Source organism: Orcinus orca, chromosome 7, assembly GCF_937001465.1.
Source record: "Orcinus orca chromosome 7, mOrcOrc1.1, whole genome shotgun sequence".
NCBI classification, from domain to species: Eukaryota; Metazoa; Chordata; class Mammalia; order Artiodactyla; family Delphinidae; genus Orcinus; species Orcinus orca.
The window spans coordinates 31,967,986-31,984,902 of NC_064565.1; the positions used below are offsets into that span (position 1 = coordinate 31,967,986).

A 16,917-nucleotide genomic window follows, 5' to 3' on the forward strand; every position below is an offset into this window, starting at 1 on the left:
AGTGTAAAAATAAAAGGAAAATTATGCCTTTCTTATTCTTTTTTTTTTTCCTTTGGGGATGGGTTTGGGGGTTTGGAAATTTAGAAGTTGTAGGGGATTAAAAGAGTAGTAAGTAAAGGATCAAATGAAAGTAAAGCATCTAATGAAATAGGAAGAGAAGACCAAAGAAGAAAGTATCAAAGTATAAGGAGGAATTAAGGTTGAGAAACCAGAGAAAAGAAAAAGTAAAAGTAAAGAGATCAGCAAATTATTTTATATATTATTTTATATATATAAATATATTATTTATATATTATTTTATATATATAAATATATATAAATATATATATTATTTTATATAGTTCCACATACTTTTTTTTATCTGATGATATTTTTATCTGATTTATTTTTCTATGATATTCACTCTAAAATACTTCAAATATTATATATCACTTTAAAATGAGATTCTGCAGATTCACAAAATTACTAACCTTCTCTGGTACAATTGATTTCATCACTGAAGTCTCCACAGTCATTGTCACCATCACAGGCCCAATGGCCTGGGATACATCTGCCACTGGAACATCTGAACTGATTATCAAAGCAGGACTGAACACAGCCAACCTCATCACTCCCATCCCCACAGTCATCATCTGGAAAGAAGCAACAACAGCCAGGTGGTGAGAACTGGTCCATGGAGAAACTTTTCCTTATGAAATACTTAACATTTCTTTTTGGTATTGAGAGCTTTCTTTTGTTATTAAAAAAAGGAATGATAAATCAATGATCAACATTTCCCATGAGTAGTGGGAGAATTATTTTCATTTTTATATTGTTTATTTCTGATTGAATACCAACTGCTAAACTAAGGGGGAAAAATCCTTGACTTTGGATTTTGAAGCTTAACTTCCATTTCACTCAGAAATGACTAACCACTGACTAAATAAATCTATGCAACATGAAATAATTATGAAGTGGGAAGACAATGGTGACTGTAGGAATTTTATGAAATGATACAGCTTGTGATATAATTATTGCTGGAAAATTACTATTTAGACCTAGAACCTTTGTACCCCAGAGTTTATAACTGTATTTTTAATTCAGATCCTTTTTCTCCATTCTCCCACAAGAGGGCTCACTGTGTACCCTTCCTCCACTGGCTCTTAAGTGTGTATTTATATCAGGAAATTATTGTACGCTATCATTAGCAATGACTTATACTCTTTATTAACAACTGTTGCAGGAGGGAGGCGAGAGGAATGTGACGTGAAAACAGATTAAATTGAAATCAATGGCTGAGAAGTTATCGATTTATGTATAATTCATTTACCTGTATTTGGCATAATTTAACATAATGATACAATTGAGTGAAGAAAAAATACCATTTGTACATAAAAAAAAAAACAACAAGGTGACAAAGTTGAGACCATGGATAATTCCAATGTAATTTATAAACTACTCCATCCTGAGGTTATAGAGCGTTTTACATAAATGCTTTGGGGAGCCTGAATTGTCCAGGTTGTTTCCTCAGTTGTTGCTTTCACTTCATGTTTGTTGACTTAGGCTACGTCCAGCATAATATCTGAAAACAAGTCTCCATCACAACCCCAAGGGACGGATATTGAGTTCCATTTCCCTTAATGCTAATCCCCATTGACGTGCCAGCTGCCCTCTCACCACTTGTCTTGGCCATTTTGCTTGACTCTGCAACCTCCTCTCACAAACTACCTCAGAAAGAGGCAAAGCTGCACAGCCAGCCAGGCCCCCAATCAAATCAGTGCAGTCTAGTGGACATTTGGTACTTGCCAGAGTCGCAGTGCCATTTACTGCTAATGCATCTTCCACTTTTGCATGCAAACTGAGTTAGTGGCTCACAAGTTGGGAATTCTGTGAAAGATAGAAAAACATCCAATAGGAAAGGTGTTATCAACTGTGTTTCACTTAATTTGCTTCTCATTTGCTAATATGATCAGAACTCTACCCTTCTCTTCCACAAAAGGCACAGAGGAAATGTTAGGTAAACAAATATAGTGGCAGTAACTTCTTGAGGACTTAGGATACACATACTTTTAATATCTTTTATATGAGTACATTTCAGTGACTGAAAGCCAAGGAGAATCACTTGATGAAGGACTGTTTAGATTCATTCTACTGCAAGAAAAATAGATGTCGATTCCCTGCACCAAGGGACTCAACCTCCTCCCAGTGAAGAACAGCTGGATGAAGCTCTATATTCGTGTGCTTCAAAGTAAAGTGTGTGCTTTAAAAGGGAAAGGCCTTTTCTGAACATAGAGAGCCAAAGTAGGAAGGTTGGATCCAACTTTGCCTGAGAGATGTCAACATAATAAGTTGAAAGTAAGAAAACAAACACAAAGAAAAAACTCATTAAATTTAGTTTAGTTGGTATCAAACAGTTATAGATTTTGAAAGTGTGAATTCTAAGTTAAAAAAAAAAAAGCAGCTGCATAGCACAGGGAGATTAGCTACGTGGTTTGTGACCACCTAGAGGGGTGGGATAGGGAGGGTGGGAGGGAGGGAGATGCAAGAGGGAAGAGATATGGGAACATATGTATATGTATAACTGATTCACTTTGTTATAAAGCAGAAAGTAACACACCATTGTAAAGCAATTATACTCCAATAAAGATGTTAAAAAAAACCCACAAAAATTCCCCTGAAAATCAACAACAGCAAAGAATTGGACTTCAAAGTAAAATTTTACTAAATTAAATCAAAAGACCTCCCTTCCTAACCCTTAGATAACTATGACAACAAAAATTAGAAAGCAAAACATAGAATTAGCACAGAAAACAATTCTAAAAGATTACTAGCCAATTCAAAGGACTGGTAAATTCAGCAGACAATTTTGTCATAATAAGATCAGATAATCAAGACTGACTGCAAGAAGAAAAGAAAGAAAAAAGGTAGTAATAATAAGAGAAAATATAACTGCAAACAGTTCATCCAAGGAATTCAGAGCAGCTTACTAATATTTCCCAGGAGAAAGTTTTTCATATGGTGAAAGTAATTCATGTAGAGTTTACATGGTGTGCTCAATATCAGAACTTTTATCTCCCAAGACAATATTCATGGACTCATAAACCCTCACACACACAACCTATTTAATAGACATTAAAAAAAATAGAAAAAGAAGAATGAAAATCCTCCATCATTTCACTGGCATAAAGGCAGAAGAAAAGGACACATGGAGACAGAACTGTGGCCCATATTCTTTATTATTGTTCCTCTCATAGGTGGAGCCAAAGTCATTTTGTGACAACACTTGCTTTTCTCTCTAAGACAAGTGAAGTAGAATCATAGCCTACATTTGATGGCAGGGGGACCAGCAATATTTTCCAGTTGTATTTTGTAGCTTGTCTCAGAGCTACCAAGGGGGCAGAGCAGCTGGACTCGGGCTGCCCAAACTCCTTCAGCCAAACCTGTTCACATCTTACCTATCTACACAATTATTTATCTACCTATAGTTTTAATTTTGGAGTTTTGAGTACTATTTTATTTGAAGAAAAATATATGAATAATAACAATATATTTCTTTGCTCAAAAAAAAGAAAGAAAACCATTGATTATATCCAATTATTTCAGCCCTAAACAAACTGAGAGCATGAAAGTTAGACTTGCCTAAAGTTATATGTATTTCCTTAATGGAAAATAGGTCTTTAGAATTCAGTTCATCAAGCTCTTCATCTATCACTCCATCTATAACAACCTCGTACCGATATCCTACCTTACTTTCATTTACCATCCATGAATTACCTGTTATTTACTCAACCCATATTTTTACTCTACCCATATGTATTTTCAGCTTAAAGGTTAAATATTTCTTATAAAATGTTTCATTGTGTAAAGGAGAACTTCCTTGTGTCTAGCAGAAATGAGTCCCTAAATACTTTCACTTCTTTAGCATTTGGTTCACAAGTTCTTGTCTGTACCAGTCACTATTTCATAATGTTGGAAATTTCAATCGTTTTGAATCTTGATCTTTTCTTTAAATTCTATAATACTATCAACTTTTGATTTATTTTTATAGGGCAGATCATACCAAGATTTACCCAATCATTTTTGTCACACTTCTTTAGGCCTTTTTCTTTGTTTTTCTTTTAAGTTTTTAAACACAGTCCTGACCCAGGTACTCATTCCATAGAGCCTTAAAGGCTAAATCATGGGGCTCACACATGCATGGGCAGTTTGCTCCCTACACCTTCTCTCCATCATCAGGCCCTCTGGACTGTTGGATAAGGCTGACCTCACACATCATGCCGTCTTCCCTGGGCAAGTGGTTCCCTGCACTGCACCATTTATAAGAAGATTTGAATGGTAATTACCATCGGACCCCATATGGCCTTGCCGTCCTCATGGAACTTGGGTCTATTTGGCAGTCATGCTTCCCAGGTTTTCCCTCAAGTCCTCTTCTGGATCATTTCTTTTTTAAGAGGACTTTACAAAGTAACTCCAGGTAGTGGTTCCACTTGAAAACTATGTTATTGAGTATTTTCTTAGTACTTCAACCAATGAAGTACACTAGTGAAGGTATTTTCAGGAAATAAGAATTTTAAATGACATTGCTATAAGTCCTATAGAATTTTTGCATTTTTCCTTAAAAACCATGGCATTTTAAAATTAAAAGTCTATATCAATACATATTTTTGGCAAATCACTAGTAACTAGAATTAATAGTAAAATGCAAGCAAATTCATTTTGCGTGATCCTGTCAAAGACCTATTTTGTATATTATCCCCAAAATAATATTTCAAATTTAAATCGGAGGCTAAAATATTCACCCTTGTTCTTAAAATGGTGAAACAATGAGTTACCTTTGGAGCCTGTAAGAACTCTCCCTATCATGTAGCTGAGCTGGGAAAAGAGAGTCAGCCAGGATGATCAGCAGTGATATTCAGTGAACAGACTGCAAGTGATATAGCCATTGTTTTTCTTTTTCTTTTTTTTTTTTTTTTTGCGGTACGCGGGCCTCTCACTGTTGTGGGCTCTCCCGCTGCGGAGCACAGGCTCCGGACGCTCAGGCCCAGCGGCCATGGCCCACGGGCCCAGCCGCTCTGCGGCATGTGGGATCCTCCCGGACCAGGGCACGAACCCGCGTCCCCCGAATCGGCAGGCGGACTCTCAACCACTGTGCCACCAGGGAAGCACATATACAGACATTTTTAATATTGGTAACTTATGCAATGACAATATAAATTGCTATTATTTCATAAATAACATGTAGGGAAAGTAGTGGCTTCATACCAGATCAGGTTGACACAGCATCCTTGACTACCTGCTTCTTTACTTCTTAAAAAGCAATTTCTTTGTGTGAATTTACCTTTGAGTATATCCATCTGAGGTACTGGCATAATATCAACAATGGAAATGATTCTAAAACTGAACAAATCTTTACTAAATTTTATGATTACCAAAGCCATTTCTTGAGATATGAATTTTAGAATAAGTGTAACTTTTTGAAGCCAAAACATGTGATGAGAGTCTAAATATGATTCAAAGATAGAAGTGATAAGGAGGCAATCACGGATATGCAGAGATAAAAGACTATATCAAAAGCCATGCATGTAGCACCCCAACAAATACTCAGACATATAAGAGAAAGCACTCAAAAGAGAAATGAAAAATGCACAAGGCATAATTTAATCAATATTCCTAAGTATGTTTTTAACTTGACAAGATAATGAAAACTTATGTTAATCTTTCAAGAATCAACATGAATTTTGTCAAAAAAGTGTTCTCCTCCTTAGATAAATAAGTGCTTAATGTTTAGAAGATGTACAGTAGACATGAATAGAGACTTTATATGAAGTATCAACATAAGTTATGATTAAAATGAGTAAGCAACTAAATGCAATGTGTAAGATATGATGAGATCTAATTTTTAAAAATAGCATTACATCTTTAGGCATCTATAATAGGTTAATTTACATTTTAAAATCTCTTTTCTGTAAACTTTGGAACATAATAGCCAACATCATAAGTTTTATTAGGAAAAGAAAAATCCCCCCAGGCATTTGGAAACTTCTGAAATTTGGCAATACAGGCATACCTCAATACAGGAGATATTGCAGGTTTGGTTTCAGACAACCTCAAATAAAACAAATTTTCAATAAAGTGAGTCACATAAATTTTTGGTTTCCCGATGCATATAAAAGTATGTTTACACTATACTTTAGTCTATTAAGTGTGAAATAGCATTATGTCTAAAAAACATACATACCTTAATTAATAAATACTTTATTCCTCAAAAATGCTAACCATCAGCTGACAACACACAAGCTTTCAATTTGTAAAAACCACAATATCTATGAAGTGCGATAAAGAGAAACACAATTAAATGAGGTGTACCATTGGTTGAGAAATTTCCCATGTGACCTTTAAGATTCTATCCACTTCTTAGATTCTAAGTCTAAAAACCAGCCAAAAAAAGAATCTGGAAATTAGCTCCATAAAGGTAAAAACTTTCAAAATGAATAAAATAATTGAAAATCCAGTGTATCTTCACTCTCTAAGAAAAGGAGAGCCATACATCTTCTGCCCACAGTAAATACAACATATATACATGTGTAAAAAATTAATAAATAGGAACCTCAATTAAATAGAGTTGGGAGACCAGAAGGGGGAGCTCTCACACCCTGGGATGATGGCTGAGCCCAACAAGAAGAAGAAAGACTCCTTTTCTTTCCTGGCGATGAAAAGTCATGAACTCTGTTTGTATACGCCTCCCATCTTCCTTTTTCCCCTCTATAAAAGTGCTCTCCTCCCTTTATGGGGCTTTGCATGTGGCTCACCATGGCTGCAGACCCTGAATTGCAATACTCTGCTGATTCCGAATAAATCCATCTTTAGTGGAGAAATATCTGGCAGTCTATTTGTTTTAGGTCAACATATGCATATAATGCATATATGTTCTTAAGCAACTACACCTCATTTCTGATTCATTTTTAACATAATACTTAGTTACATCGTTTCTCTTGGAAACCTTGTTGTCTGAGTTTATAGGACCAATAGGTAAATTCTATAGAGAAAAAAAAAAATTGGGAACTAGAAGAAAGCATAGGGCAAATCACTAAAAAGAATGAAGGTATTAATTTAATGGACACATGCAGCAGAGTAAAGTCACTAATGATTCATTTTTGTTTCCTTATTGGTAAATCACATAGCCTCTCTGGTCACAGACTCCTGGTTTGTAACATGACCTCTTGAGTCCTTTAAGTCCTAAAGATCAAGAAGTCAGAAGAAGCATTATCTGGAAATGCACAACACTAAAAGAATTTAATGTGGAACAAATAGGGCTCATCACCTGAATAACTCCTGGGATTATCACAGCATTCCTATAAAACACAGTAACTGAATTTTAGATACATGAAAGAACTAACAAATAAAGAAATGTTAAAATTATCTTGGGCTTTTCTCTGCTTAATAATGCAGTCAACTGTAAAATACATTTTAGAAAGAGTTCCATCAAAAAAGTTTAATATAGGCCTCCACCCATTTTTCACTAATGTTGGAAAATACTGTGTCCATAACTCCTTAGTGTCCTATAACCAGTATCTGATGGTGATAGAGAAATGAGATCTAATGACAATACATATTTTTCTCCTAACAAATAAAACAAAAACTTTTTAAAGCAAATGTAACATTTTCCCTGTTCTTCCATATTAGTGTTAATTTTAAAGTTGAAAATAGAATCCAGTATTTCAGTTTGTTTCTGGATACTTGTTCTGTTAAAATATCATTATGAATTCTTATATTTGATAAAGACTTAAATGTTATACATAAGCTTTTCTTTCTTGATTTTGCATAAATATTCTTTGACTTTTGATCTTCCTTGAGACGCAAAGATCCAAAGTCAAAGAATATTTATCATGTTAAAATTACAGCAAGGAAAAGAAAACTATTTTATTTCTATAGTTACTTCAACCTCATAGAATATATAATATGGATTAATGGACTGTTAAAAAATCTTCCATTGTTGCAGGTAGTATGCTCAATTTATCTATTATATCTTTCACCTAAAATTTATTGCCAGGTTCTATGTAGGCTATTGTGTAAATGGCAACAATTTTCTCTTTCTCTCAAGGGTAATCATGGTTGGTATGGTACTTATATTTATCTAATATACAAAGCTTAGAGAAATGTTTCCCAGTGAGGTAGATTTCAGATCCAATTTATGGTTTTTTCCTGTCTCTAATATAGGATTTTCCTACTTATTCCTCTTCCTTGGCCCCCAATATGAATATTTATAAGTAACTTATTGAAGTTTCAAAATACAGTTATCACAGTTTGTTTGAGAGCATATATTACACATCCTATATATATGAATTTGACCTTCATGATTAAGTGTGTAGAAAATGTATAGAAGATTCAAATTAAAATAAATGTTAAGAATAATAAAGGAGTCTGTGGTTAGGAAAGTGTTATATAAACATGAAAGAGACAATAATACTCACATTATATATTCCTATTTATTGAGAAGAGGTACTAGGCTAGCCACATATACATTACTTACACTCTTCACAACAGCCCTGCAATTGTTACTACTAACCCAAATTTGCAGAACAGCATAACTTGCCTAAGGATACACTGCATAACCAGCAAGCGTCAGAGTAAAATGTGAATACTAGTCCAAAATATATTATTTCTTCACTATACCCTGCTGATCATACCAATACCCTTAAAAATTATATCAAAGAAATACTGGGGTAAAGATGAAAAATTTGTTTTTTCCGTGGTTTACGTCTTCTATTTATACTCCAATTCTGACTTTTACCTACTCCAAAGCATATAATTAAATTATAGTTATGGAAAATACCAGTACTTCATAAGATTATAGCAATTATAGGACTATAGCCTCTGAGAAAATATATAACATTTCTAGTTACTGACGCTACTTGTGGCTCCAGAGAATTGGTACTTATATAGGACAGACTTCCAAAGATCCAATAGAGTAAATACACTTTGGAGAAAAATGTAAGAGAACAGTGTACCCCAAATCGTCTTCATTTTGATGCTCTTTCATTGTTGTTACATAAAAACCTCATTTTATATCTCACATATGATGCCATGTATAAAGAATATAAACGTTATAGGTAGGCAAACCTGAGTTCAAGTCCTGGTTTTATCACTAACTAATGTGTAACCTTGGAAAGTTACTTAATACTCCTGACCCCAGGTTCCAACTCTAAGAAACAGAGTAGAAAACTACTGCAAAGGTTCAAGATATTCATTCAAGATATTTTACTGAAAACTTTATACCAGACAGAGTTCTAGGCCTTAGAGATACATCACCTAGAATGAATGAATGAATGAATAGAATAGAATGGTACTAGGCACTGGGAATACAATTTTCAGCATTTTCTTTTCTCAGAATGCTTATAATCTGGTAGGAAAAACATTCGTAATATAATTAAAGAAGTGACTTTAATAACTCTCTGAAAAATGCTACAATATAGGCAGTACAAAGTGTTACTGCAACACACAACATACGCATCTAAACTAATCTTAGATATTGTGCCCCAAAGGAAGTGTTGTACAAGCGGATACAAATGATAGATTCAGGTTAAATCAGATAAACAGGAGGAAAATGAGTGCTTTTACAATATTCTAGAAAGATGGCATTTCTGAAGGCCTAGAAGTCAGAGTATATAAAATGTTTGAGAAATTGTAAGAATTTCAGAATGGCTACAATATGGTGTAAGATAGAAGTAGTGAAACTTTAGGAGCTGTAAATAGACTTGAGATCACTCAAGTGATTCAGAAACGATCACTATTGGGACTTCCTTGGTGGTGCAGTTGTTGAGAATCTGCTTGCCAATGCAGGGGACACGGGTTTGAGCCCTGGTCTGGGAAGATCCCACATGCCACGGAGCAACTAAACCCGTGTGCCACAACTGTTGAGCCTGTGCTCTAGAGCCCGCAAGCCACAACTGCTGAGCCCACGTGCCACAACTACTGAAGCTCGTGTGCCTAGAGCCCAGGCTCTGCAAAAAGAGAAGCCACCGCAATGAGAAGCCCACACACTGCAGTGAAGAGTAGCCCCCGCTCGTCGTAACTAGAGAAAGCCCGCATGCAGCAACTAAGACCCAACAACGAAGACCCAAATGCAGCCCCCAAAAAATTAATTAATTAATTAAAAGAAAAAGAGAAATGATCACTATTGATATAACAAAGCCTTGGAAGTCAAAGGAACACCCAGGGAGTATATTAAAAATGAGACTGAGAACTGGAAAAATTACTGAATAGTTCTGGCAACGTGGTAGACAAATGAGAAATGCTAGATAAAATAACAACGAAACATTTTAACACAGAGGTGAATATGTAAGAAAATAATGTAAATTTTCCAAGTCCAGTAATGAAAATGGTTCAGAAAACTAGAATAGTTAGTGAACTATAACTTTTGTGTGTGTGTGTGTGTGTGTGTGTGTGCACATGCGTGTGTGTTATTTTGCTCACAAAGGCAGTAGAAGAATGATAGAATTATAATGTAGATGCTTGGGTTTTAATTTCAGCATCAGACAGGTGACAATTCTTCAGTTCCACACAAGGTATGAATACTAATAGAGACCTTGGATCCTCAAGGCTAAAGCCCCAGTGGAAGGGTGCATGAGATAACATTCCTTCCAGTACAAAGAGATGTTCCAGCCTGGACTGTAAGTGGAAAAACATATATAGTCTCCCCTGGACATGTATAATTATGAGACTGCATCTTAAGTTCTAGTTTCTATAGTTCAGGAAAACTCAAGTTACAAAAATCAAGGTAAAAATTAATTCAGGGCATATAATATTTCTGAGGCTTGTCAAGTGCTCAGAAGAGCTGATCCCAAGACAGGTCTCATAAGACTTCCACAGGGCTGAAAAACATAGAAGACGGGCTCAAAATTCAAAATTGTAAAAAAATAAAATAAAAAAGGCAAAAGAAAAAAAATCTGGTTCGTGAAATTCAGCAGATCCAACAAATGGCAGAATTAGATCCACAAGCTCTTCGGATATTTTAAAAATATGTGATACAGAGTAGATTGAAATATAATAGGTACTATAAAATAGGGAAGTCAAAATTTATTTTAAAAAAGAAAGACAAAAAATTTTTAAAATGTAAAAAGACATCCTGAGAAAAAAAATTAGGCAGACTTGAAAAGCAAACAAATAGAGCATTTAGAAATGTAAATCAGAGCCTTGGAATACAAACTGCATGAACTAGTTAAATTACAAATTAGTACATCTGAAGTAACAATTACTAAACTGGAAAACAGATCTGAAGAAATTTCCATGGTTGCAGTTCAAAGATTAAAAATAATGTGGAAGGGATTAAGAATCATGGAGGACAGACTAAAATGATCAAACACTAACCTAACAGTTCCAAAAACAGTGAAGAGAGAAAATGGAGATAGGTGATATTTGAAAAGATACTTCTTTAGAATTTCCCAGAATTTATGAGAGATATTTTAAATCGTCCCATATTTTAAATCGTCTTATAGAATGAGATCAGCATTGATGTTAATCATTGCATGGAACTAAGGAAAAAGGGGAATTAGTACTACCAACTAACCAATGGAAGAGTGGTACAATTAACTACCCAAACACTGTATTTGGTGTTATATGTGGTTCCTATTTAATCCTCATGACTATAAAACTACTACTATGAGACAGTTTTTATTATTGCCATTTTACATGTAAAAGAAAAAACATTTCAGAGAAATTAGCTTTTATTTTTTAAGTTATCCTTAAACAGGAAAAAATATAAATATACAGAGAATATTAAAAAAATTAATAAGCTTGAGTAATATCATCTATCCATCTATCAGTCTGTCTATCCATCTATATGTCAAAAGAAATCTACAGCAACCTATAAAAAATACACATTTTTCTTCTGTTCACAAGGGAATTCTACAAAAACAATAAATTCCCCGGCCACGAAGCAAGTCTCAATAGTTTCCGAAGAAGAAATATTATACCAGACTTTTTCTCATGTAACAATTACATTATAATCATTTTGATTAAAACTGAAGACAATCACAAATGATTGATATATAGTCTTCCGTATATTTATGGAAGCTGACCAACAAGCAATATTTTACTAATCAAATTTTGAAAATTATATACCTTTCTAAATGTCTTTATTAAAAATGAGAATTGGGGCTTCCCTGGTGGCACAGTGGTTGGGAGTCTGCCTTCCGATGCGGGGGACGCGGGTTCGTGCCCCGGTCCGGGAGGATCCCACGTGCCGCGGAGTGGCTGGGCCCGTGAGCCATGGCCACTGGGCCTGCGCGTCTGGAGCCTGTGCTCCCCAGCAGGAGAGGCCACAGCAGTGAGAGGCCCGCGTACCACCAAAAAAAAAAAAAAAAAAAAATGAGAGTTTTACTTTCTTTTTGTACTCCACACTTTCCCTTTCCCACTCTCTCAATATAGTTTCTCATTGGTTTTAACTACATCATGAGGTAACAACTTCTTATATTATTATGACAACACATTATTTTCTAAAGTTGTACAACTTTAACTTACTTATACAGCTTTAATTTAAAACTAACTTACAGAATATTCTAGTTAAGAGGAAGCCAAAAGACAAGTATAATTTTGGGAAATCAAGAAATAGTGGTTAAACATTTTACTGAAAAAATGGAAATAGTAACCAGAAAACTTGGCTAAGAGTTAAAAACGGTTGCCACTGGAGTTGGTGAAAAGGGTGAAGTAAAGTAACTACTAGTTTTTTTTTTGTTTTATATATTATCTGAGTTTTTAAAGCTAAGTGTGTGTCTATGCACACACACAAATATATGTAATTATATACAAAATAGGGATAGAGATGGACTAGATTATGGACATATATTGAACCTAGAATTTCAGTACCATATAAGGACACAGTCCTCCTGTGTAAGAATTTATACATATTAAAGAAGAGGATATGTATAAATTTTTGCTAATAAAAATGCATCAATATTTAGAAAATTCACACATAAGTACATCAGGTTAAAATGTCATTAGCTTCTTATTTCTTTCATAGCACTTGTCATAGGTTTTAATTATTTTATTTGTCTTTTTGCTGATTGAGGTATGTTTTTTTTTTTTTTTTCTTCTCTCCCCTAACCTGTAACAGAAACTCTGCCTTTTGTCTTCTCTTATGACCCAGGCATCTAGAACATAGCAGGTGAGAACACCTGACTTGGTGAACTCTAGAGAACTGAAAAGCTGATGTCACAATATTTGGAGAGCAGATCAATAAAGGATGAAGTTCTGAAAAGGATGCTGGCTCAGGAGGATCTGAAAGGATGCTGAGGCTCTGAAAAGGATGAGGCTCTGAAAAGGATGCTGGCTCAGGAGGACTCACAGAAGTTACATCCTGACCGCTTTGTGGCAGAGTACCCTGGGGTAGGGTCCCAACTTCAGCCACCTATGATCTGCTCAAATGTTAGAAAAGATCCTGTCATAGCAATAAACAGCAACTTGTGATTCAAATATTGGCATATGTACACAGCTTTCTGTTTGCAGAATGCCAACTCAGCATTATAGAAATGATGTTTCCTGGATCAATATAGGACTTCAACCTGACATCTTTCAAAACACTAAATTTAATATTAGAAAATAAGGATTTGGAAATATTGCTATTTTCTGAACTAATTTCAATTGGGCCAACTCTAACTCCAGTTGAAAATATATATTTCCATTTGAGAATATCTATCTATCTATCTATTCTCATTTGAGAACAGAAAATTATTTGAAAGGAAGAAAAAAGAAATCTTCTATTGGATGACTACTAGATACCAGATACCAAGTACTATCTAGATCTTGCATATATTATCTCATTTGATTCTGATTATACATTTATATATATGTTTGAGTATATGCATATATGTGTGTGTATGTGTGTGCATATATATGTGTGTATATGTATATACAATGTGTGTATAACCAATGAGGAAATCAATGCTGCTGAAATCTCTGAAGAATTCATGTTTACTTTTGATAGATTTAAAGGCCTGCGTTTCTGTCAGCACCATAGAGGCGGTTATAATTATTATTGCCCAGTGGCAAGTGAGCCAGCAAATTAATTCTGTTAGTGCAGAGCTCTAGATACAAAGGAAAAGCAAGAGAATTTGAGGATTGGAGTAATATTATAGAGAGATTTGGTGAGAAGTTAACCAGGAGGCAGGGACTAAATTAATAGGTATTAGGAGGGTATTCCAGAAACCTGGATGCATATTAGAATTACCTGTTCAGCTTTTAAAACTCCCTATACCTGAGCCTCCATTATAATTCAATTGGTGGTATAGGGCATAATAAAGTTCCCCAGATGCAGTGGACTGAACTGTATGGATCAAAAAGATATGTCCAATCCTAAACCCTAGTACATATGATTGTGACCTTATTTAGAAATAGGGTCTTTGCACATGTAATTAAATTAAGGATCTTGAGATGAGATCATCCTAGATTAAGGCTGGAACTTAAATCCAGTGACTGGCGTCCTTACAGGAGAAAGAGAAAGAGACACAGGGAAGATTCTGTGAAGATGGAGACAAGAGATTAGAGTTATGCTGGAACAGCGAAGGAGAGCCAGGAGCCAACAGAAGTTGAAAGAGGCAAGAAAGGATTCCCTTGAAAGGAGGCTCTGCTGACACCTTGATTTTGGACTTCTGGCCTCCAAAGTTGTGAGAGAATAAATTTCTGTTGTTTTAAGCCATTATGTTTGTGATAATTCATTGCAGTAGCACTATCAAATTCTTATTTGTAGAGAATTTGAAATCACAGAGTTTATATTCTCCGGTCTTATCTTGGGATAAGAATCACATGAGGTGATTTTCCCAAAACACAGATTCCTGGACTCTATGCAAGACCTATTGAATGGGGAATCTTTGCGGAAGGCAGGTAGAAACCTGGGGATCTTTATCAGTAATATGTACCCAAGGTGATTCATATTCTCAAGCAAGAATTTGGGGGAATGCTGAGTTAGGTCAAGGAACTAAAAGCTGTTTTTAATTATTTCTGCTTGTGGCTTTTAATATACTCCATCAAGGTTTGCTTAACCTCCTCCCCCTTTTCTGCATACAGAGCCTTATCAGTCAAGTATGTGCAAAAAAGGGAATCATAAGCCGAGACAAATCCAAAAGCATGTCGCATACCTAAGAATAATGGGAAGACAATTTCCAGAAGCCTGCATACCATTTCTAAACAAAACTAATAAGAATGTTTAAATATAAATGTATGGAACAAGAAAAAAACAGAACAAGACCACCTGGGATACAAAGCATACATTTGAAAGATACAGGCAGGAAAAAGAACTTTTCCATTTCTTTGGTTTCCATCATTTTAATAAAAGTAATTATTGCCAGATTGGAGAGTAAAGAACAAACAAGAATGAGAGGAAATTAAAGCTCTAAGTCCAAGAAATGAGAAAAATATATTACCTAATTTCTAAAAATGGTTATCGTCATATTGAGACAAGTTATCAAACAAGTAATAAAACATCAAACATTTTTAATCTCAGAATATTGACAGTCTTTTTGAAATAAGTGGAAGATGGGAAAGAGGAATAAAAACTGGAAAATGGTAAATAATATTGTCCCAATTCCAAAAATGAGTGAAAATTTGTAAACTATAGAGAGGTGAAGTTTACACATATCTATGACTATAATTTTAGAATGAATTTGTTGAAACATTTTTTTGTCAGCATTTTTAAAGAGACTGTTTTCTCATGAGTAAAATAAAATTAACTCATGTCAAACTAACTTTAATTATTTGCTACAATTTTCAGGTAAGTATATATCATAAGAATTCTATAAACAGAGTGTTCCCGTCTTTTTAGCAAAATTTTTGAGAAGTCTTATGATGATAAATGAAAGTATCATGCATGCAAGATGAGATGACATAAATTTAAGTGGATGAGTACTTGATTAAAAATTGTATCCACAGAGTTTTAATTATTGGATCAGTTTTTCCCAGGATGTTTTTTAATTGCTTTCCAAAAGGTTCATGTCTTTGTCACTACGATTTGGTTACAGCCTGAAAAGTTATGCTTATCAAATCTCTGAATTACACAAAACTGGAAGACATCATTAGCATTACGGATTCAAAATTACAAAATTGGATGAAAGGTTAAGAGTCATCAGAGAAGGGAGGTCTAAGAGTGACAGTATGAAACGGAAAGGACCTCACCCATGCACGTATTTTAAAATATGTAGGTAAGGAAGAATCAGAAGACTATCAAAATAAAACTTAAAAGAATGTTGAAATGTAAATATTAGAAGTACTCCAAAGGAGTGATCTAGTCTATATGAAAAGCTTAGATATTTTAATTGACTGGGATCTCAACATGTGAGTTACATGATAAGGCTGCCATCTAAGGCTATCTTAACACAAGCCTAGAATCTATATTACTGAAGGTAATAAGCCCACTATAATCTGTTGTATAAATACCACATATGAGATACTATGTTCTGTTCAATTCTAGGCCATGACTTTTTTTAAAAATTGTAGTAAAAACACATAAAATTTACCATTTTAACCATTTTTTATGTATACAGTTCAGTAGTGTTAACTATATAGTGATAATTATATTCACATTGTTGTGCAACAGATCTCTAGAATTATTCATCTTGCAAAACTGAAACTCTGTACCCATTGAACATCAACTGCTTGTTTTAGGGCATTAATTTTACTAAGGTCATTAAAAATCCAAGCATATGCATAATAGGGTAATGGGTAGGGAAAGAGCCCACAAATGTTCGTGTAAGAAAATCTGAAGGAAGTGTTGTGTTTAACTTAGAAAAGAGAAAGTCTAGGTTGACATCATGTGCCTTTGGTTATCTAAAGAGTGATCCTGTGGACAAAGTTACAGATTCAGACTGTGTAGCTTCATGAGAGACTCCATGAGAATCATTCATGACAATTTTGGGGTGTATAAGAAAAGAGAACTGATTGTATTTGCTC

At 34.6% G+C, this 16,917-nt stretch overlaps 1 protein-coding gene across 1 annotated transcript in view; it reads right to left on the bottom strand.

The window, feature by feature from the left end:
* Positions 1-16,917, bottom strand: part of LRP1B (LDL receptor related protein 1B) — a 1,810,989-nt gene that overhangs the window by 706,270 nt on the left and 1,087,802 nt on the right. Inside the window, exons 19-20 of the mRNA XM_049711954.1 lie at positions 1,786-1,866; positions 471-632 (exon numbers count right to left, since the gene is read on the bottom strand). Coding sequence (XP_049567911.1) covers positions 471-632; positions 1,786-1,866 — 243 coding nt within the window. The remainder of the gene's footprint in view (positions 1-470; positions 633-1,785; positions 1,867-16,917) is intronic.